This window comes from Schizosaccharomyces octosporus (assembly GCF_000150505.1).
Source record: "Schizosaccharomyces octosporus yFS286 unplaced genomic scaffold supercont6.3, whole genome shotgun sequence".
NCBI classification, from domain to species: domain Eukaryota; kingdom Fungi; phylum Ascomycota; class Schizosaccharomycetes; order Schizosaccharomycetales; family Schizosaccharomycetaceae; genus Schizosaccharomyces; species Schizosaccharomyces octosporus.
In genome coordinates, this window is record NW_013185621.1 from 2,867,210 (window position 1) to 2,888,209 (window position 21,000).

At 38.0% G+C, this 21,000-nt stretch overlaps 12 protein-coding genes across 12 annotated transcripts; 7 read left to right on the forward strand and 5 right to left on the reverse strand.

Moving 5' to 3' along the window:
- The first annotated feature begins 52 nt into the window (after positions 1 to 52).
- Positions 53 to 2,279, forward strand: SOCG_01837 (uncharacterized protein). Its single transcript, XM_013164790.1, has 2 exons — positions 53 to 176; positions 332 to 2,279. Exon 2 carries the CDS (start codon positions 503 to 505, stop codon positions 2,033 to 2,035), a length of 1,533 nt encoding a protein of 510 aa, XP_013020244.1. The 5' UTR covers positions 53 to 176; positions 332 to 502; the 3' UTR covers positions 2,036 to 2,279.
- An 80-nt stretch (positions 2,280 to 2,359) lies between these two features.
- On the reverse strand, positions 2,360 to 3,564 carry SOCG_01838 (dihydroceramide delta-4 desaturase; the record flags this gene model as incomplete). The annotated part of the gene is made up of 2 exons (XM_013164791.1): positions 2,360 to 3,268; positions 3,400 to 3,564. 2 exons carry the CDS (start codon positions 3,562 to 3,564, stop codon positions 2,360 to 2,362), a joined length of 1,074 nt encoding a protein of 357 aa, XP_013020245.1.
- Positions 3,565 to 3,699: 135 nt separating this feature from the next.
- On the forward strand, positions 3,700 to 4,990 carry SOCG_01839 (Sjogren's syndrome/scleroderma autoantigen 1 family protein). The gene is made up of 2 exons (XM_013164792.1): positions 3,700 to 4,502; positions 4,551 to 4,990. Exons 1-2 carry the CDS (start codon positions 4,407 to 4,409, stop codon positions 4,929 to 4,931), a joined length of 477 nt encoding a protein of 158 aa, XP_013020246.1. The 5' UTR covers positions 3,700 to 4,406; the 3' UTR covers positions 4,932 to 4,990.
- A 290-nt stretch (positions 4,991 to 5,280) lies between these two features.
- On the forward strand, positions 5,281 to 7,303 carry SOCG_01840 (U3 snoRNP-associated protein Utp3). The gene has a single exon (XM_013164793.1). The coding sequence runs from the start codon at positions 5,289 to 5,291 to the stop codon at positions 7,128 to 7,130; it is 1,842 nt and encodes a 613-aa protein (XP_013020247.1). The 5' UTR covers positions 5,281 to 5,288; the 3' UTR covers positions 7,131 to 7,303.
- Positions 7,304 to 7,408: 105 nt separating this feature from the next.
- Positions 7,409 to 9,528, reverse strand: SOCG_01841 (Nem1-Spo7 phosphatase complex catalytic subunit Nem1). Its single transcript, XM_013164794.1, has one exon. The coding sequence runs from the start codon at positions 9,086 to 9,088 to the stop codon at positions 7,685 to 7,687; it is 1,404 nt and encodes a 467-aa protein (XP_013020248.1). The 5' UTR covers positions 9,089 to 9,528; the 3' UTR covers positions 7,409 to 7,684.
- A 174-nt stretch (positions 9,529 to 9,702) lies between these two features.
- Positions 9,703 to 12,318, forward strand: SOCG_01842 (RNA polymerase I transcription factor subunit Rrn6; the record flags this gene model as incomplete). Its single annotated transcript, XM_013164795.1, has 1 exon — positions 9,703 to 12,318. The coding sequence occupies one exon, from the start codon at positions 9,703 to 9,705 to the stop codon at positions 12,316 to 12,318; it is 2,616 nt and encodes an 871-aa protein (XP_013020249.1).
- Positions 12,319 to 12,797: 479 nt separating this feature from the next.
- On the forward strand, positions 12,798 to 14,849 carry SOCG_01843 (ATP-dependent DNA helicase Irc3; the record flags this gene model as incomplete). The annotated part of the gene is made up of 7 exons (XM_013164796.1): positions 12,798 to 12,989; positions 13,032 to 13,163; positions 13,206 to 13,498; positions 13,537 to 13,566; positions 13,613 to 13,764; positions 13,810 to 14,493; positions 14,527 to 14,849. The coding sequence occupies 7 exons, from the start codon at positions 12,798 to 12,800 to the stop codon at positions 14,847 to 14,849; spliced, it is 1,806 nt and encodes a 601-aa protein (XP_013020250.1).
- Positions 14,850 to 14,948: 99 nt separating this feature from the next.
- SOCG_01844 (tRNA pseudouridine synthase) lies at positions 14,949 to 16,161 on the reverse strand (the record flags this gene model as incomplete). Its single annotated transcript, XM_013164797.1, has 2 exons — positions 14,949 to 16,006; positions 16,098 to 16,161. The coding sequence occupies 2 exons, from the start codon at positions 16,159 to 16,161 to the stop codon at positions 14,949 to 14,951; spliced, it is 1,122 nt and encodes a 373-aa protein (XP_013020251.1).
- A 180-nt stretch (positions 16,162 to 16,341) lies between these two features.
- Positions 16,342 to 17,505, forward strand: SOCG_01845 (60S ribosomal protein L5). Its single transcript, XM_013164798.1, has one exon. The coding sequence runs from the start codon at positions 16,366 to 16,368 to the stop codon at positions 17,248 to 17,250; it is 885 nt and encodes a 294-aa protein (XP_013020252.1). The 5' UTR covers positions 16,342 to 16,365; the 3' UTR covers positions 17,251 to 17,505.
- Positions 17,506 to 17,759: 254 nt separating this feature from the next.
- SOCG_01846 (uncharacterized protein) lies at positions 17,760 to 18,298 on the forward strand (the record flags this gene model as incomplete). The annotated part of the gene is made up of 3 exons (XM_013164799.1): positions 17,760 to 17,799; positions 17,847 to 17,965; positions 18,008 to 18,298. 3 exons carry the CDS (start codon positions 17,760 to 17,762, stop codon positions 18,296 to 18,298), a joined length of 450 nt encoding a protein of 149 aa, XP_013020253.1.
- A 121-nt stretch (positions 18,299 to 18,419) lies between these two features.
- On the reverse strand, positions 18,420 to 19,866 carry SOCG_01847 (NAD/NADH kinase; the record flags this gene model as incomplete). The annotated part of the gene is made up of 6 exons (XM_013164800.1): positions 18,420 to 18,576; positions 18,647 to 18,798; positions 18,840 to 19,176; positions 19,235 to 19,332; positions 19,380 to 19,612; positions 19,662 to 19,866. 6 exons carry the CDS (start codon positions 19,864 to 19,866, stop codon positions 18,420 to 18,422), a joined length of 1,182 nt encoding a protein of 393 aa, XP_013020254.1.
- Positions 19,867 to 20,415: 549 nt separating this feature from the next.
- Positions 20,416 to 20,972, reverse strand: SOCG_01848 (60S ribosomal protein L32). Its single transcript, XM_013164801.1, has one exon. It carries the CDS (start codon positions 20,958 to 20,960, stop codon positions 20,541 to 20,543), a length of 420 nt encoding a protein of 139 aa, XP_013020255.1. The 5' UTR covers positions 20,961 to 20,972; the 3' UTR covers positions 20,416 to 20,540.
- Positions 20,973 to 21,000: the final 28 nt, after the last annotated feature.

The window sequence follows — 21,000 nt, forward strand, 5'->3', positions numbered from 1 at the left end:
TCTCAAAGTATCAAGTACTGTATTAGTTACATTCAAATATGTGAAAATTACTACAGTAGCGATCCTGCACTGGGGTAACACGATTTTTCGCCGTATTTACTTCCTTCATTTACATAGCCGCAACAAATCCAAATTTGTTAGGCTTCTTTCTTTAATCTTAAAAATTCCTTCATAAAGTACGTATATTTTGAAATAGTAAGCATTGAATTGTTTTTGGGATTGTTTGGTGATAATGTTTTGATGTTTAAGTAATGGCCGACGGAATTGAAAAATTCATGACTTGCAATCGGTTCAATCATAATTGAGAAAAGATTTGTTAACATAATATTAGAGAGAGGAAAAGTTTAACTTGCTGTGGATTTCTGGTTTTAATTGTTACTTGTTTACATAAAAATTGCTTCTACATATACAGCCATTCTTCTGAAACCATCCCGATAAACGTTCATTGTCGTTATAAATTGTATTATAGGTGCTTTTCTCATTTCTGAACGAGTAAACTATCATGGATGGAATGCAGATGAATTCCACCGGGGATGTCCCTATCGAGTATGACTTTGAAAATTATGCTAATCACATGAACAAATATTTGTATGCACACATTGTTTGTATGTTAATTGCCTACGTTTTTATTCTTCCAAGTGGTATCGTTTTGGCCATGGCCAAAAGCAAAGCCCATATTCCCGTTCAAGTGACCTACGTATTATTGACCCTTGTCGGCTACATATTTGCTCATATGTCTCATCACCATGCTTCTCATACTGATTATTATAAAGGAAATATTCATCGTCCGGTAGGAAGAGTTTTCATGTGGATGACATTTTTGATTGTAGTATTTGGTATTGTTACAGCTTTTATAAAACGTACGCTCTTAAAGGATTCTTCTTCAAATCAATTCCTTGATTCACCATCAGTTGATGGAAGGAAACCGGAACAACCAATGAAGGATACTCTGAGTTATGGTGCACCTCTGTTAGAAAACGAAGACAGTCAAGAAGACTTGGAGTCAAATTATGAAGGCACAAGTCCTAGAGACAATCAGTCGACATTTGCTTTTACTAACTTGCGAAAAGCTGCTGCCCCAAAAGGAAAACTTGTTTTATTATCGGTGTTGCGTTATACCCATAGAATTTTAGGACATTTATGGTTGTACTTGGGGTTCTTTGAAGTATGTACTGGAATTGTTTTATTCGCCGGAATTTTTAAAGGAAGTCATATTTTTAACGGTCTTGCCCATTGGATAAAGGGAGGCCTTTTCTTATGGTACGGAATTTTATCTTTTGGAGAGTACCTTGGTGCCTTCGCTGAATACGGATGGGCATGGAATATACGACCAAAAATAAGTCAACGCGGGTTTAAACGATTCGTCCCAAGCAAGGAAATGGTCGAGTCTTCCATTCTTTTCACTTACGGGATTTCCAACGTTTGGTTAGAGCATCTTGGTAATACAGACGGGATCTGGAATCATCACGATTTGCAACATGTCTCCATTGCTTTTATGCTCTGGTGGGCAGGCTTATGTGGTATTCTTGTTGAATCAAACATGGTTCGCAGATTTTTGAACAATAGCTTGTCTTATGCCTTAAATCAATCTCCTCATGAAGGAAGTTCTACTTCTGACGAGAGTCCATCTGTTTCGTTAAATCTTTTTCCTGCGGTAACTGTGTTTTTTACTGGTATTATGATGTCGTCTCATGAACAGAAAAGTCAAATATCTACCGTTATCCATGTTTATTGGGGTCGATTACTTTCAGCGGCAGCCGTTTCTCGTGCTTGCACATACGCTTTACTTTATTTGAAACGACCTAGTTCACCATGGCCAACCCGTCCTCCAACAGAAATCATCACAAGCTTTTGCTTGATCTGCGGAGGAATAATGTTTATGGCATCTACTTATGATGTGGTTAATAAAATTCGCGTCAATGAGCTATCTGCTATGTTGCTCATGAATCTAAGTGTTGCCTTAACTTGTATCATTATGGGTCTTGAGCTATTCTTTTTAGGACTGAAAGGATATGCTCTTGTAAAACAAAATTAATTAATGCTAACATAATGAATGAAGGGCGTAACATAACCGCCCTTTGTTGCCGCCTATAGATTGTATTAACATGGTGAAACATGTTTTGCAGCACAACAACGGCATTAACATAACTAAAATGACAAAAAAAAGTTCAAAAAAAAAAATTTTAGACAAACCAATTTCCTTAGTAATATTTTTTTATTTGTTCAAATAGAATATTTTTAATATCCAAGACAAGATTCAACAAATTCGAATCTGCCCATTTTATTTTCATATATAAAACAAACGACGAAAGAACAAAAATCACAAAAAATTAGATATCCGAACCAAAAAGAAAACGTATCAATTAGATGCATCGTAAGCTTGCTTACGCTTCACACGACACCACATACCAACATTTGAATCGGTGATAAATTGGTAAATGATTCCACTCCAACTCTTGCAATCAGGAATGTTGTTATAAAATTCAGGAGCTAATTCACGTACCTTGGCGATACGGGTCCAAGCAACGTAAGGGAAGTCATGATGTTCGATGTGGTAACCAGCGTTATACACAAGAATATTAAGTGGGCCATAGTAGCTGAATGTTTCCAAAGGAGTATCCTTGCCAGGACCTTCCTGAATTAAGCGAGTACGAGTCACATTGTAGTGTTCACTAAGAAAATGGCCTGCGGTAGGATGTAAGCTGCCAGCCATGAAGGAGCTCAAAAAGAAGTAGGCCATAGATCTCCATCCTAAAAATTTGACTATCAAAAAGTCAAAAATGAATTGAACAACTACGTTCCAAAAATGTAAACTTGTCAAAGGGAGCTGACGAACAAACATAGGACGAAAAGCATAAAAGAAGAGTTGGAAAGTACAGAAAAAAGCCTTTCCAAGAACGTTGTCCAAAAGGACGAGTTCCAAGGAAGTCGGTAAATCTGTGTCGAAGCCATCGACACCTTGAAACCTGTGATGCTCCATATGATAAGGGCGAAAGCTGGCAGAGTATGGAGCACCTACAGGAAGATTTGCAATAAAAGAAAAAAGGCGGTTATGAACAGCGCGTTTAAAACCTAAGTTGTGCGAGAGTTCATGGATGGCTAGAAAGACGTTTTGGTTACAGAATGCACCAATGAAGTAACCAGTGAGTAGAAATTTCCAGTTCCAAGGATTTGTTTTGGACAACAGCGTCGCGCAAGTTAGCTGAAGGAAAACGACAAAAAGAACTACCCATTTCGTCTTTGGTTCATATCCGTTTAGAGAAGCAACCTGAAATGGTGTTAGTACTAATGTTATGAGAACGCTTTGACGACAATGAAAAGAGAAGTAAAGAAAACAAAAAAAAATTATTCTTCGTTTTCTTTGTCAACATAGAAATTGTTAGACCAACTATTTCTTACCTCTGGATGAGCCTTGAGAATGGCAGCTCTTCGACTTTTATGTGGTTCTTCCGTGTAAGTCCAATAAAAATCATGAGCTTTGCTAACATCCTCATTTACAACGTCTTCATTAGGGCGGTCTGAAGGGAATGTACCATTAGTAACGTTGCAACGTTTCTGCGTCATTCTTTTGTTTTTAAGCCAGGCGAAACAAAAGACGAATAAATTTAACAAAAGCAATAAAAATAAATAACAATAATTTAGAAAATCAAAGCAATGCTTGAATTTTCTCCATAGAGCAACTTTCCTTACTGAAAGTGGTTAAAGTAACGTAAAGATGCCAAGTATACGTGGCGCTTATATAGGAAGCAATAGCATGTTGAGATCCGTTGCTGGAAGGAATTGGTCGGTAAATTACCAATTTATTTACATTGACAGTATTTCATATTCAAATGATGCCGAAAGTATGGAATAAATCCGTAAACGGACGAGACGGTATGGTATCGTCGGTAGTTATGTGAGTGTATGTCGGAATTTTTTCAAAGGTGAGCAGAAAGGAAAACATTCACTTAAATGAAATTCTCGCTTTTATATTTTTCAGCCATTTGTTGCGATTTTGCATCTAACGTCAGTTGGATGAACAGTTGAAAAGACTTATTAAAATAGTGACATGTCTTCAGAGATCCGAATAGACAGTTGGATTTAAGAAAGGTGGACTATTGCTCCTTTTCATTAGCATGGCTTGGATATACAATTGACTACTGTGTTTGCCTTTACATGGTAGCATCGCATCTACAGTTGGCATGAATTTTTAGTTTTTCTATATTTGTTTGTTTAAAAGAAGATTTCTCTTTTTTTATTGTTATAAGATATTTCAAGCATCGCTCTTGGATTTACTCTTTACTCTTGGGTCGAGAAATTATTCTACAGAAAAAGCAAACTCTTTCTCACCAGCTAGCGTTTCTGTTGTATCGCACCTGTTGCAATTTTTTCTGAGTTCCGAATATAAATTTTTGAATAATTATAAAATGACCATGATTAACGATGATGTTTCGAAAGAATTAGGAAATTATATGTTACGAGGATATACTCTTCTCGACACTGTTTGTCCTGAATGTCAAAAGGTTGCCAAATATATTATTTCAAAATGGGCTTTTTACTAACAATAACAGGTTCCTATGATGAGGTTGAGAGACCAACCCATGTTTTGCGTTGCATGCATTGACAAACCAAAACCAGAGCAATTGAAAGAAGAGGACTTAACACTACATGAACCATCATTATTAGAAAGCTTTCCTCAAGGACCTGATACTGTACAGCAACAAAAGGGTTCTTCTTCTCGGACAAACATTGAAACTCAACAAGTTCAGATGAATCAATCTTCTCAAAGAAAGCGAGAATCCGTCTATGTGAAGCTTGCTGATGAGCTGGAATCTCAGCTGGAAGATTTCCTGCCAATTCCTCACGATGAATCTCGAGAAGTCGCCTTCCAACAAATTGAACGTATTCTCCAGCTCATTGAACTCACTAAAAACTTACAAGCCAAAAAGTAGTTTATTACTTTAGACGAAAAATAAAATTATGATTCAAAAATGGGTTCATTTTCTCGTTATTTTACATGACAGTATATGTTCTTAGTAAACACTATGTAAGCTATACATATTATAAAACTTCAATTCAATTCATTTTGATGTAGATGCGAGTACAAACTCATTCAACCAAAATTGCATAGTAGATAAACATTTGTTTGTATCTTGCTACCATTTTTTCTTTTTTCTTTTTATTATTATCATTTTTACTCTATTTTGTTTATTAACGCAGTCTTTTTGAGTATGTTATGTGTTTTAACGTACCAGAGATATTGCTGGCATAATAAAAAACTAAATCAATTCATCCTTTTGTCTACAACAATGGCTAGAAAAAAATCCAGAAGCAATTCTGCTAAAAATCAAGCTAAAATCGACCAACCTATAGACGAACGAGCAAAGGTGGACGCCATTCAAACATACGACGATGTTGCGGATTCTGAAGATGAATTTTACAAGTCGCAAGACAAAATTCTCTTCGATGGCGACTCAAATAGGAAGGCAGATGAAGATCAAATGAGTCTTAGTGATGAGGAAGTGCTTGGTTTAGAAGGATCCAGTGACGAAGAGAACGAGCAAGATGTCGAGGGCGCGACTTCTGATGAAGAAGAATTAACGGGTCAAAAGAAGGGACCCGTTGATGAAGAAGAAGCTTTTGATGAGAAGGGTTGGGGACGTTCAGCTAAATCTTATTATGGAGGTGATGACTACGACAATGAAAATTATGATGAAGATGATGAAGAGTTTGATGCTCGTATGGAGGAACAAGAAGCGCTTCGTCTTCAGAGGAAGCGTCTTGAAAAATTGACTGAAGAAGACGCCGTTGATGATATTAGTCAATGGGCCGATAAGTCAAAGATTGATTCTTCTCAATATGAGGACGGTTTAGCTACAATTGAACAACTTGACCAAAAAATATCCCCAGACATGCCCCGGTCAGAGTTGCTTAAGATTCTACGTACCAAGAACCCTGAATTTGAGCTCTTCATGGAAGAATACAAAGACCTTAAGCCTTCGTACAAAGAAATAAAAGAAAAATTAGAAAGTACACCCACAGCTCTCCTTCAAGCTCAAGTCAATGCTTTGGGTGCCTATATAGCTTTTCTTACATTCTATTTCGCTCTTTTGCGTGGTGGTGAAGAGGACATAAAAAATCATCCAATTATGACGGATCTTATTCGCTGCAAGCAAACTTGGGAATCCTTCCGCGATCTTGATGATGTTCAAATATCCAAGCATGAACCTCAAGGAGAAGAAGCAACGAACGACCGCTTGGAAGACCCAGCATCAGAAGCTTCTGAAGAAAACGAAGAGGATGACAATCTATCAGACATGCAGGATTCTGCGGAAGAATTAGACGATGAAGAGCTGGTTGATGGTGGAAGAGAAGCTTATAAAGTTGATGAAGAAAAGGAAGACGATGAAGAAGACGACATTACATCGAAGTTCCGAGAAGCAAAGGCCAAAGGTGTTCAAAAGGCTCTCCACAATGTCGATGACTATGGCGAAAGTCTTATGCTCGATTCCATGGATGCAGAGGAGAAGGCTGCAAAACGACGTTCTCTTAGATTTTACGCAAACCAAATTGACCAGAAAGCAGCTAAGCGATCCAGAGCTCAAACAGATCTTTCTGGTGACACGGATGTGCCTTATAAGGAACGTCTTTATGAGCGTCGTCAACGTTTGTTACGAGAAGCTGCTGCACGTGGACAAGATCAGGCTCAAGGTGCTGATTTGGATGAGGAAGATCCTGAGAACGAAGGTCTCCTTGCGAACAAGGACCGAGAAGTTGATTTTGCAGACCAAGATGCTTTAGAATATTATAACGCTGTATCCTCAAAATCTAAGAGTGAGAAACGTAAGAGAAAAGAAGATCATAACTACGAGCGTGATTTGGTACGGGCCTCTAGACATCCTGAACTCTTTGAACTTGGTGAAGGAGATAAGCGTGGAATTACTAGGGACATTGCCACAAACAGAGGTCTTACTCCTCATAGACCGAAAGAAAACAGAAATCCTCGTCTTAAGAAACGTATGCGTTACGAGAAAGCGAAGAAGAAGCTTGGTAGTAAAAAGGCTATCTATAAAGGTCCTCCCAAGCACGGTTATGGTGGTGAAGAAACTGGTATCAAGGCAGGCCTTGTTAAAAGTATTAAATTTCAATAGGTTTAATTTGATTTTTGGAAAAATTCAGTGTTTGGTTAAGGTTGGTTTTTGGGACAGTCTGAGTTATACTTAATTGGATTAAACAGTCTTTACGTTGGTATAACTTCTTTTTTGATACATGTTGCATATATCTGGGTAATTAATAATAATCATCTTACACCCGTCATAAACAAAGTAGTAAATCGTGAAATTATCTGACAACATGAAAAGATTAGAAATCGACATTTATGTTTTCCGCCTTCTTACCAAGTAGCTACATACACAGACAACCTTATGAAATGCTATTGCATTCCTTCAGTTACTACTTGATAATTTACGAAGTATGTTTCAAGAACATTGTAAGTTTTTGCAGAAGGATTGTTTCCATTATATAAATAGTGCTGAAAGTAATAAACGATCATATAGTCAAAGCATATTAAAGGGCTTAGTAGGTAAGCTCTTAGAAATGTTCTGAACGCAAATTATAAAGTAACAAGAAAAAAGAAAGTAAAATTTAAATAACCAAAACGAAAAGAAACGCCAATGAACTCAAGATATCATTAAAACAAAAGCCATTACTTGGCAAGCCGAAGCCTAAGAAGGGCACGGACGTCCTGAACATATTGCAAAGCATACAAGAAAGATAACAAATTTAATAGATCAACGTCGCTAGGATCGCTAATCCAACCCTCCACCGGAATAGCATTCTCCTTATGAATGTCATAGCTGGCAGGGGAATTGTCGATTATCATAATACGTGATAAATGAATTTTACATACACTTAGGTCTTTAACAAAAGAGCTATTCACAAGCGTGCAATGCTGACGATAATAACGCTCTACGAAAAGCTTCTTGTCTCGTTCAAGATAATCGATAATGGGATCTGCATACGGTTGCACGGAAGCCGTAAACAAGACCAAATGAAACCACTCGCTGACATTCGCCAAAAAATAATCCAAATGAGGCCGTTTGTGTATGTAATACAATATTGGGTGCTCGCCAGGAACATGTACTTCTATCGGTTGACCAGAGGTAGTTCTACTACCGCGAGAAACTGAATGAATCAAGGTTTCATCCAAGTCAAGAACTAAAGTCTTCTTTGGAAGTTTATTGGAAAGCAAAGGTCTTGGAATTCTGTCGGCGCAAAGAGTGATGTTGCGAATGCGCATATTTGATGCAGATGGCGACTTGAGTGGATCATTAATTATAGTAAAAGAGGCGGAAACATTAGGACGATGCGATAATGATGAAGAGGAGGAAGATGAAGGAAAGGAAGGTGACGAATTTGGACTGATAACAGGACCCTGGGTGTTATGGCCGATCTTTTTAGATGGTAATTCTTCTGGTTGTTGACTTATGGGATCAGAGACGGTAACGATATCTTCTTCAGTTATAGAATCAGGAAGTAAGTGACGGACGAGAGGTGTGCTATGGGAAAGAACGTTGGACTCGGAACGAAAGTTGGGATAACGGTTTTGACGAAAAGATGGAGTTGAGTAAGATGAATACATCTTTGGACGTTTAGGACGAGTAGGGAGAGTTCTCCGACGACGTCTAGCGGTTTGAAAGGCAGGAAAGAAGATGATACGACAAAAGCCCCAAAGAAAGCTGAAAAATGTGACTTTTTTATTTTCATCGACAAACTGCATTAAAGTTGTCTTTAAAATATGGAAAAACAGTGTGCAAATTCGTTTTAAACATATGCGAAGCCAGTATGCAATCACTCGCATAATGTTGGCATGGCGAACCTGCACAGAACCATCTTCTTCATTAGGAGCCTTTTCCAGATTTGTTTTGACATACTGTTGATTTTTTATGATGCTTTCAACTGGCGTTTCCTCTTCAAAGTGAGCGTGGTATTCCTCTTCCTTACTTTCCGCCTCAAACGCAGTACTTTTCTCATTTTTCGATGATCTTTCTAATGGCGTAGCAAGAATTGCTTTGTTTATTTCATCTGATATTTTTGCAATTGAATTCATTCCAAGGGATTTTTAAACCATGCAGTTTAGAATTGATTCAGGCGTCAATCCTTCGGAACTTTTACAATTCAGAACTAATCTACACACAAAAATATCTTTCCCAAAATATGTTCTGGTTAAGAGCAAGATATAACCTGAAACTGGTCGTCAATCACCGGTGGTACGACTTATAGGTGATGAGCAAGAGCGTATGTACCTAGACCAAACGAAAGTAACAGTTCGCAACAACTGGAATCATTGTTTCAATGTACAGAAATTTTTCTTTTTTTATTAAAAATTTTTATTCACTAATAAAACTGTGAGAAAATAGCCTGTAACTGACTAGCAGTTCTTACATGTTAAAAAAGGGTATCATATTATTGTAGAATGATACAAAAACCAGTGAGCAAAAAGAAAAATACAAGGATCTCTGAGGTTTAAGTGGAAATTATAAATGCAAGTTAATGTAAGTATAAGAATATAATATGAAAAGCGACGCGAATCAAAAGTCGTTTTTATTTACATATTTGTTTATGTCACTTTATTCTTTGGATTGCTACCCATTATTTGGTTTTCTATAACCAAACACCCACTTACCCTTGAGCAGAGCTCATACAGAAAGAACACTGAGCTCGATGTCAACATGGCCGGCTGATGCGATCTACAACACTTCTTTTATTTCATTGGACTATGGTTTAGTTGGTGCTGGTCAATTACTAGATTCCAGCGGGACTCACCGTGCTTCAACAGTTGATCAGAACAAATGGGCTTTTACGCGTTCTCCATTTCATGCGGATAGTGGATTTGTACAAACAAAATATACATGGAAAATACTACCAGGAGATTCTAACTACAAGTTTCCAAACATCGGACGTCTTTCTAGTGAAGCTACTTCGCTGGCATCAAGTGCAAACGATGCAATCCGCACCGACGGTATTTTCTGCTATATTCCGCATGAGGTTCTATATCCTTTAAGTAGAGAGTCGTATCTTACAACAGAAGCTGGCAAGGTATTTGACTCATCGATTATCAACACATCGGCTATTGGAATTCTTCCTGCTACACCTCAAAGTCGGTTTCTTCCTACACAATGTTTTGCTTTCATTCAAAATCAAAAAGAAGAAGGAAACCATTTTCTGTACCTTTGCAAACCGTCTACGTGGATGTTCCAAGCAACCCCGAAGTTGCAGTCTGCCTTGGGTATGGAATCACAACCTTTTTCGTTACATGTTCCGGCTTTTCACTTGCACCCATATCCTTCATGGAAATTCCAGGAACCAATCTTACAAGTGATGTTTGGGCCTGAAGCATCGTCCCTTCTTTACGTACTAACGGCCACGGAGGTCGTACTATTTAAAATCAGTTATCATATTCTTTTTCTTGAACAGAGTGATTTTCCTGCTTTCATTTCTGCTATCCCTTTACGATTTCTTTATGCAAAGGATGTTTATGATTCCGATGCCTTCGTCCATATGTCTTCGCACCCTTCTGATCCCTCCCTTTTTGCTACCGTATCTGCGTCAGGGAACTGGAAATTATGGCAAATATTAGAAGATGGTTACCGAGAGTATCTTTCGGGTACTTTTCAAGCCACTTATGATGCTGCTCTTTCCCATATTCCATTTGCCAGTAAGAGTGATGACACAGACCAACAAGAAGTACCATCACCGTCGAAAAATAGATATAGAATAATTTGGGAGGCTAGCTCCTTTGGACTACTATTAGCAAATGAAGAAGCTGTAGTACATATTCATCCCTCGAACCCGTCTATTCCGCGTCTGTTATATAAATGTGACAAGGACTCAGCTATTTTACAAGTATCTTCAGAGGTACTGCATGTTGCATCCGAATTTTTTATTTTAACGACAGATGCAGTTATATGGATGGATATTCAACAGCCAATTCAACCTCTACTGGTTTGGAAACATCATCGTAGCCGTGATCCTACCCTTCAAATGAAAGTTTTCAACGCTTTTATAGAAAACATTTACGTATCATTGTATTCAGGACTAAATGGAATTATTCAAGAATTTCATTTTTCTAAAGATAGGGCGCTTGCTATCTCCTCGGGACCTCCGTTTCTTCTCTTGCATGATATCCAGGTCCCTATACAATCATTAACAATGCAACCGTGCTACTTCATTGATGCTGAGGATGGCCAGACTACACAAGACTCTCGCTTTGACTCCCCGTTTTGGTCAGTTATAGTTCATCGTTCCGATGGTTCCATAACTATAAACTTGATATGTGAAAAAAGTTCTTCGGAGTTATATGAAATAGAGGAGGTAAACGATTCAACTCGACATTTGGCATCTTTGAAGTACTTAAGTCTAGACGACAGGGAAAAAGATGTCGATAATTTTGAAAAAGAAGCAGAAGTTTATAAAACATATATCATTCATCCTTCCGTCAGGAAATTACAAAATTGGCTTACCTCTAAAACCGAAGAATCAGGTCTAATTTCCCTTAATGACTTCTCCATACAATTAAAAAACGATCTGCAAGATAAACAAATGTTATTTAGCGAGTCAATAGTGACTTTATTTGATTTATTGCAAAGTAAAAAGCTGTCTACCCAGTTTAAAGGACTGGACGAGGTGGTGGATTATATAAAAGGTACCGCCATTCCTGAATATTTTCCGCATATCTCCCATTTAAGCTTATCCTCAAATAATAGTGATGCTTTACACTCTAAAGAGCTCCTAGAGAATCTATCTAGAGTTTGGGTAACTCCATTGGCTTCAAATACTGAGTTCAAATCATTGATTGATTTTAGACTGAACACTTTGCATCACATAAGTAATTACGTTTTAATGTCTTCTGTTGGGTTTGCTAAACTTTTTCCTGGTTCTACTGAAGATGTAAATCTTGAGTCTTTTAAAAGTGCTGAACTATCTTTCATTTCACCTTTTCAAACTAAGCAGCCTGTGAAACTTCACGAAGATGCAAGTGAAATGCTAAAGGGGTGGAGTTTAGGGAAAGTTAATACTACATACAACATCGGAGATTCATCTGTCGATATATCTGAGCCATTAACCAGTCAGACCCTTGAGTTTACTGAGCCTTCATTGTCGTCCTTTGTCCTTCCTTCCAGTCAGATTGCTACAGTACATTCAGAGGATGCTCTTCCTCCATCACAGTCATCATCCTTTCCTGAATTTTCAAGCCAGGCTACACCGGTTATGTCTCAGGTCGTCACGGGTAAGTATGGAGCAAGACCAAAAAAGAAGAAGAAGAGGAGTGGCTTTTAGAGCTTTTGTTTTTGTAAATTTAAGAATTGTATAATACATCTGGGATAAAAGTTATATTACGTGTATGCAAATAGACGAATCTCATCTAAGGCATACGGATAAAGTGATTTAGTTTTCTAACATTTGTTATAAGTTATTCAATCATATTATTATGATAGACGACATCTTATTTTTTTGTTCTATCAAACAATAGCATCTTCCAATAAATTAGCCAACCCAGTAAGCATAACTTCTGCGTATCACTTTTCGTGTAATTTCAAAAGTATATCCACCGTGAGTGATGCCCGAATTATTTCAATTTTGAACTTGAAAGTAAATAAAGTATTTGTTTTAACCTAAACAATTTGTCGTAAACTACATAACCAGCCCGCGTGTTTTAACCTTTACTACTCAATTATCATTTCTTGCTAGAAAAAATTGTGTTTTATTTATGAATATTATATGTATAGCATAGTAAAGGTCGACTACTTGGAGTAAATATGTTTATTCTGCAAAAGATTTTACCACACCAGTCATTACGGCTGTTCGAGTCTAAACGCGTATATACAATTCGTCTTTTTGGAAAAATTCTTCGTCCATATCAAGAAGAATGTATCAACTCTTGCATAGCGGCATTCCAGGCAGGAAAGAAAAGGGTTGGCATATCTTTGGCTACTGGATCTGGTAAGACCGTAAGTGTGTATTTCCTAGGTTACTTTCTAACAGTGCTAAAGGCTCTTTTCCCACATCTCGTTCAAAAGACACCTGAATTAAGAACCAATGCCAATCAATGTTTAATCCTTGTGCATCGAAGAGAACTTGCTCAGCAAGCGTATGCAACTTTCTTGGAAATTTTTAATAAACAGGTAAATTATATATTAGTCAAAATTATCATTCTAATTTGAAAGGACGTTGAAGTTGATATGGGCTCGCAGCATGCTACTGGCAATGCCCCTATTACTGTGGCTTCTCCCATGTCACTGAAAGGAGATCGATTAGAAAAATATAATCCAAAAGATTTTAAACTAATTATTGTTGATGAAGTGCATCATTTGGCAGCTCCTACTTACCTTCGAGTTTTAAGGCATTTTGGGGCAAACGAAGCAAATTCACAAGTCTACTTGGTTGGTCTCACAGCGACCTTTTATCGTGCGGATGGGAGATCTCTTAGTGCTGGGGTTGATGAAATCGTATACCATAGGTACTGTGATCTATTTAGGAATCCACTAACACCTGCAGACATTTTGTTGACATGATAGGCGAAAATTGGTAAATCTCAATACTTTCTATTCTAAAAAATTCTAACTGAGATAAGGCTAGTTCAACAAAGAGTGATTGGAATAAATTGGTCGCCGAATTTGAAGTTAGCAGAATCAACGAATCGCGATGATTGCGAAATGTTTGAGCGTGAAGTTCAATCAAAAACCGCTATATTTGAAATTCCTCAGGCATGGATAAAGCATGCCAGTAAGTCCACGTTTTTATTAATCAAGGCCTCACTAACTGAAGTAGGAAATCGCAACTCAACGCTTGTTTTTTGTACCACAGTAGAGCACTCGCTAAAAGTTTGTAATGCTTTTCGAACGTTAGGGATTGATGCAAGGGTTTTATCTGGTCGTACCAATTCCGATGAAAGAAGAAGCTTAGTAGAGGAATTTCGAGAGAAAAAGTTTCCCGTACTTGTAAATTGTTTGGTATTGACTGAAGGTGCTGATATTCCCAATATCGATTGCCTTATTATTGCTCGCCCTACCAATTCTCCTAATTTATTGACGCAGATGATTGGAAGAGGTTTACGCATGTCTCCTGGTAAAAAAGATTGCTTAGTATTGGATTTCTGTGATTCTTTCAATCGCGTTCCTCTTCACATGCAACCCACTCTTTCTGGAATTTTAGAATTTGATTTTCCGTCTACCTCTAACAAAAAAAAGGATACCGCCCTGCAAGTTGCAGATCACGATCCCGGAAAAGTTGGTCTTCATAGCACTCTCCACTATAAAAAGGTTCGACAGCTTTCTGATTTATTAAAAGACATGGAAAAAAATGACAAGAATATATACTCAATTTCTCCTAACGCATGGGTGCCTTTAAGGATGAATCGCTATGCTCTGTCAACGACTTCAGGAGCGCTTGTCGTTGACGCTGACAGTGATTCCGGAAATTATAGTGTCATTGCTTACGAAAAGCAAAAATTGGGTGATTATACATATAATAAAAAAAAAGTTATAGGAACCAATATTAATAGCCTTGACTTGGCAATCCGAGGTGCTGACAGTTATGCCGAACGCTATAAGTTACCTTCTGCTTTAATATCAAGAAACGCTACTTGGAGAAAAAAACCTGCCTACAAATCCCAGAGAGAAATACTTGAAAACAAAAAGATACCTTTTGACAGAGATACCTTGACAGCAGGTGCTGCCGCTGATATGATCACTAGGCTAATTTATGGGAAGAAGACCACGAAACGTAAGGATCAACTAAAAAACTATCTATCTAATCCGGGGCAAATTGGACGATTGAAGGAGTTTAAGACATATGTTCGGAAACAATAGGTATCATAAATGATTTGAATTCACGGATCATTCACCCTCTAATAACTATTTATTGAAGAGAATTAAATAGATTATTCGCATTATCTTTCTTTATCCAATTCAGTTTTCTTTGTTTTCTATATCTAGTTTCAATAATGAAGCTAATTTTTGCTCCCAACCAGCAGATTGAAATTCGTCAAACTCGAAACAAGTCTCCCCGCCCAAAAAGAAATCACCCTGCTGAGTACGAACTAAATCCACCATATGGGCTTCACTTCCAATATGATGGGCAAGGTCATGTATAACAGATCTCACATAAAATCCTGAAGAAACACTCATATCCAAAACCGCAGAAGGACCAATTGCAGGACGTGATCCACGTTCCAAATCAGTTACCTCTAATTTTCTTTTTTTAGGCTTTGGTTCATTTTTGTCTGTTCCACCATTATCTTCTGTTTTGGTAATACTTTCGCCAGAAGCAGTTTTGACAGCCGAATCTTCTTCAACATGGGATTTCTGAGAATCATCTGTCGTTTCTTGAGGAGAGTTATGTTTTTCAGTAACCTCTGAATTACTATCAACCTCCTTCTTTTCTTTATCGGAAACCGGGCGTAGGAGTTCTTCCGACTTGATTTCTTCTTTGCTTGCAAAAACATCAGGATCGTTATAATTATGCTGTCCTTTTTCGTGAAATTCCACAAGTTCAAGGTGATCACATTTCATGGGACGAGGTTTTACATTTTCTGGAAGGGGTAATCCTTCTCGGGCATATTCATAAAGGCGTTTTCCTTGTATATGCAAAGCGGAATACAATGGAGGAATCTGAAGAATATCACCACGAAATGCTGCTAAGCCATCTGCAATCTCTTCTTTGCTAGGGATTTTTGAAGCAACACGGATGATTTTTCCAGAGGAATCATAGGTATTCGTGGAGCATCCAAATAAGCAGGTGGCTTTATATTTTTTTACGCAAGACAATAATTGCGGTAACTGTTTTGTTCCAATTCCTAGACCAACAACCAAAACTCCTGATGCCAAAGGATCCAGTGTACCACCATGACCAATTTTAATGTCATTGCGCTTCCATTTCTTGCGCTTGCTATTTTTATCATTAGGATGGGGAGGGTCCGACTGAAAAAACTTTGCCAATTCGCTCTTAGAAATAATTGCCTTAATTTCTATATTTTATTTATTTAGTAAACTCCTTCTAAACGAATTGGAGATTGATGCGCTCTTGTATGCTTAACTTCTCCAACGATCATTCCGTACCATTCAAACATTGAGCTGAAGATTTACCAGACGGTTTATTAATAGAGATGAGTCCTCCTTTCATATTAGAAGCAAGACAATGTCAGACTTACGAACGAAATAAATTTTATTTCTACTAAAGACAAAACCATTACAGCTGTTTTTACGAACTGCACTCCAGCTCGAATTTTTGGATTTTAGGGTAGGGGTGGACATTCGTGACTGCTATTGGGAAACCACCGACAAAAATGGTAGAACATTGAAAGCGTCAAATTCTCCGTCTACAGAAATGGCTTTCGTTAAGCAGGTCAAGAGCAGCCCTTACTTTTCACGCTTCCAAACGAAGTACCGTCGTCGTCGTGAAGGTAAGACCGACTACTATGCTCGTAAGCGCTTGATTTCTCAAGCCAAGAACAAGTACAATGCACCAAAGTACCGTTTGGTGGTTCGTTTCTCTAACCGTTTCGTGACCTGCCAAGTTATCTCTTCCAGAGTTACCGGTGATTATGTTCTTGCCGCTGCTCACTCTTCTGAACTTCCCCGTTACGGTATCAAGTGGGGTTTGGCTAACTGGTCTGCTGCTTATGCTACCGGTCTTTTGGTCGCTCGTCGTGCTCTCATCAAGATTGGTCTTGCTGACAAGTACGAGGGTATTACCGAACCTGAGGGTCAATTTGAACTCACCGAAGCTATCGAGGACGGTCCTCGTCCCTTCAAGGTCTTCTTGGATGTTGGTTTGAAGCGTACCTCCACTGGTTCTCGTGTTTTCGGTGCCATGAAGGGTGCTTCCGACGGTGGTTTGTATGTTCCTCACTCTCCTAGCCGTTTCCCCGGTTACGACATTGAGTCTGAGGAATTGGATGATGAGACTCTCCGCAAGTACATCTATGGTGGTCACGTCGCTGAATATATGGAAATGCTTATTGATGATGATGAAGAGCGCTTCCAAAAGCAATTCTCTAGCTTGATTGCTGATGGTATCGAAAGTGATCAACTCGAAGATATCTATGCTGAAGCTTTCTCTAAGATCCGTGAAGATCCTAACCCCAAGAAGAGCGACAAGGATGTTTCTGCTATCAAGGCCGAATCCCTTAAGTACAAGCAAAGAAAGCTTACTGGCGAAGAACGCAAGGAACGTTTCAACGCCAAGGTTGCTGCTGCTGGCCGTGTTTAGAAAGGTTAATATCTTATTTACAATACTATATATGGTTTTTTGAGGCACTAACCAAATTGGTTTCGATTGACTGTAGAAGTTGACTAAACCATCATTGTAATCAACCTTGTAACTTGCAACCATCATAAAACTTCAAAGTGTTCACCAGTAAAACCAGTAGAATCGCACATTCTCAAAGTCTTGCTAAACGACTTCCCTGTGTTATTTGGTCTAGTTATAGTTTATTTTGGGTATTTCCGTAATGAGATATTCTGCTATTTTTTATTATTGAATTGGCAACTTCCTTTTTTTGCCAAGCTTAAAACTTCATTGTCTCAGTTTACCAACAGTAATCATCAATCTCCATCGTTTATAAATTATTCTAGGAAACGAGCTAGGATATTTCATATCGCTTGTCAGCTTGAAGCATTTTGATACGAGAAAAAGAAAGTTATATAGGTCATTCGTGTTGTCAGTGTTTTTGTTACCACTGAATTTTTCTACAAGAACAAAAAAAAGAAACTTCTCATATGGACCCAAATCAACAATCAGATCGTGTCCGATCTTCTCGTAAGTCATCAATTTCTTACATTCACTAACTCATCATGTATCTATAGTCCTTGATCAATGCAAAACGTTTCTTCCTCAGTTGAAAGAGGCAAATGAGGAATTGCAAAATTCTGAGGGCAAACATGACCTTCAAGATCTTTCCAATGATGAAAACTATATAGAAATGGTATGTTATATTTATAAAAACGACAATCACTAAGATGTATAGGATTTGGCACTAGGTGTTTTGGAAGAACAATCTGCGAAGCATAATGAGCTAGAGCAAGAATCATTGAACGCTGAAAAAGGCGATGATGAAGTAAAGGAAAACCCACTAGAGCATCTTTTGAACATTTACCATCAACAGTTGGAAAATCCGTCTGATAATGACACGACACTGACAGACTTCCTTGGAGAAAAACTTAGCAAAGCTGCTCAAGCAGATTTGGAGCAGAAGCCAGATGAATCAGACGAAAGCAATTTACGTGAAATTGAGACAAAGACTACAAAAAAAATATAATTACGAAAAAGTATCAAGAGAGAGATGCGTTAGGTTAAGGCTGTACAAAATTTCATTACCGCTTAGTACGTATAAACCATATATAGGTGTAGATATGAATCATTTACTCGTATACTTTGAATCAATTCTGATTCCACATTAGAGTTCGTTTAATACTTTCAAACCAATCGGCATCATCTTCTGAAGAATGCACGGTTGGGAAAGGATATCGTGAAATACGAACGGTCAAATAATCTCCTGGTAATAGTTCAGTTCGATTTCTACCGTCGAAAGAAATCCTGATGTAAAATGGTTAGATAATCAAGAATTTAAACATTTCTTCATTATTTTCTCATCGTGTTAACATACCAGCTGCTTTGAGAAGCATCTTGCGGAACAACAACATGAAGAGCCATTGAATCAGGTACATGAATAGGCCGCAAGCTCAGCGAATGAGCACAAATTGGACTGACAATCATGACAGAAATATCAGGATGACAAAGCGAACCACCAGCAGCCAGCTATTTCATTAGCATGATTAATTCTTGTTAGCACTACTTACCGAATAGGCAGTCGATCCTGTTGGTGTTGATACACAGAGTCCATCAGCTTTAACAGTCGTCAGATACTTGGAATCAACATAGAGCATTAAATCACTCATTGCAGTATTAGGGCCTCTGTCAATAACGACTTCATTCAAAACAACCAAGGAATTCGTAAAGTCGTGTGTATCAGTGTCTGTTTCACGCAAAGACTGTGACAGATGACGATCAATACTTATAAGCTTGCTCCTGTCTCGTTTTTTCATAACACGACATTCGAAGCGAGTTCTCAGATGAATGTACATTTCCTTGCAAATTTCTGAAATGGAGTCTTTGTAGTTATTGATATCAAAGTGTCTACCATGTTGATTAGTTCATAGTTTTTCAATAAATGGCTAACCAGCGTTTAACATACGTTAAAAATCCCAGAGTACCCATGGCAAAAGGCATGATTGGAGGAACTGTCCTTTGAAACAATCGGCTTGTATAGAGAACGGTTCCATCTCCTCCCAACTATATCATGGTTAAATATTGCGTCTATCATATACATGTGTACTTACTGCCAAAACCAAATCAAACAACTGTGAATGCTTGGTACATAATAAAGTGGTCCAGTATTGAATTCTCTCGTGTTTTTGAAACAAAGATTCCATGCTTTTTTGAATAAATATAACAACATTTTCCAAAGACAGTAGCCAGTCTATAAGTTCTCGTACTTTCTCGTCAACTTCTTCATCTCCAGGCTTGGAAACGATCAGTATGGACGTAATGTTTGGATGAATCGGCGTAACATCTATATACACATCATGTTAACAAAAGCACAAGTAGTTGCATTTTCTTACGAAGTTTTTTGTTAATCGTCCGAGTCTCCCAAACCACATCTCGTAAAGCTTCTTGTTCGTTTGCAGGTGCCTTTTTCCGCATGATCATACTGTCTGACACACTGCCAAAAATTTGGGCATGTACAGAACAATACGGAAAGCTCCCATGATAGTCATTTTCTGTAGTGGGATTCGTCGGCAAACATGAATCATCGTAAGTCTCCATCAAGAAAATAGCGTCTAAGTGACTCAATGAAGAAGTTTCAGAGAAATCACTAAACTAGTGCTATGTTTATTAATTTGCGAGTATTAATATGAACAAAAAGTACAGGAATCGGTAATTACGAGAAGCTTTGTTAAGGGTTGGTTTGAGTGTGAAGTGGGCCACGGTAGCAACTGCTTACTTAACCACAAGTAATTCTCAGTTACGAGTTCAGTAAATTCAATTCAAGTCTTTATATTTGAAAAAGTCTTTTACTATAAAATAGTTTTTAGTCAAAGCGTTCATAATATTGACGTTATGCCACAATTTAGCGAATCGACAGAAAATGCAAATTCATAAGAACAAGTAAATGCCCTCTCATGGATTATTGTATCTCAAAGATCATTCAAAATCCTAATAAAAAATATACATATTATAGAGATGTCTAAGTAGTTAAAAAGCTTACTCAAGACGTTTAAGAGAATTTACATAGAATGCTATGCTCAATGAAAAAGCTACCCTTTTGGATAATATATCTCCTCTCCTATAAATTTCAGGTTTATTACAAAATGATTTTGTATATGAGTACACTTTACAAATTTCCCTAACAGCAGCTTTTACTTATGCTGCGAAATGTAAGCATATGAAAAATCCAATACCAAGTACTTTTCCATTCACTGCACTAGGATCAAATCTATTTACTCCTGAGAGCGAACCTTGGCACCAGCGTTAGTGACCTTAACACCAAGAGCACGGGCCTTTTCAACAATTTCGACACGCTTACGAGCAGAAACATTAGAAGCAATCTCAGCAGCGTAGGTCTTGTTGTGCATCAACAAAAGTTCGACATCAGCAACGTTGCGAACAAGGAAGGCCTTTAAGCCATTGGGCATGCAGTATCTGGTCTTCTTGTTGTTACCATAACCAATTTTGGGCATACGAATGACACCCTTGAAACGGCGACGAACACAGTTGTCAATACCTCTGGGCTTTCTCCATGACTCACCGACACGGTGGAAGCGGTCAGACTGATGGCGTCTGAAAGGCTTGGTGTGCTTCTTGATAACTTTGACAGCAGCCATTTCTTTGGTGTGTGGTAAAGAAACTTTGCTTGACATGCATTGTTGTTGGTTTTGGGGTACTGTGACTGTTTTTCCA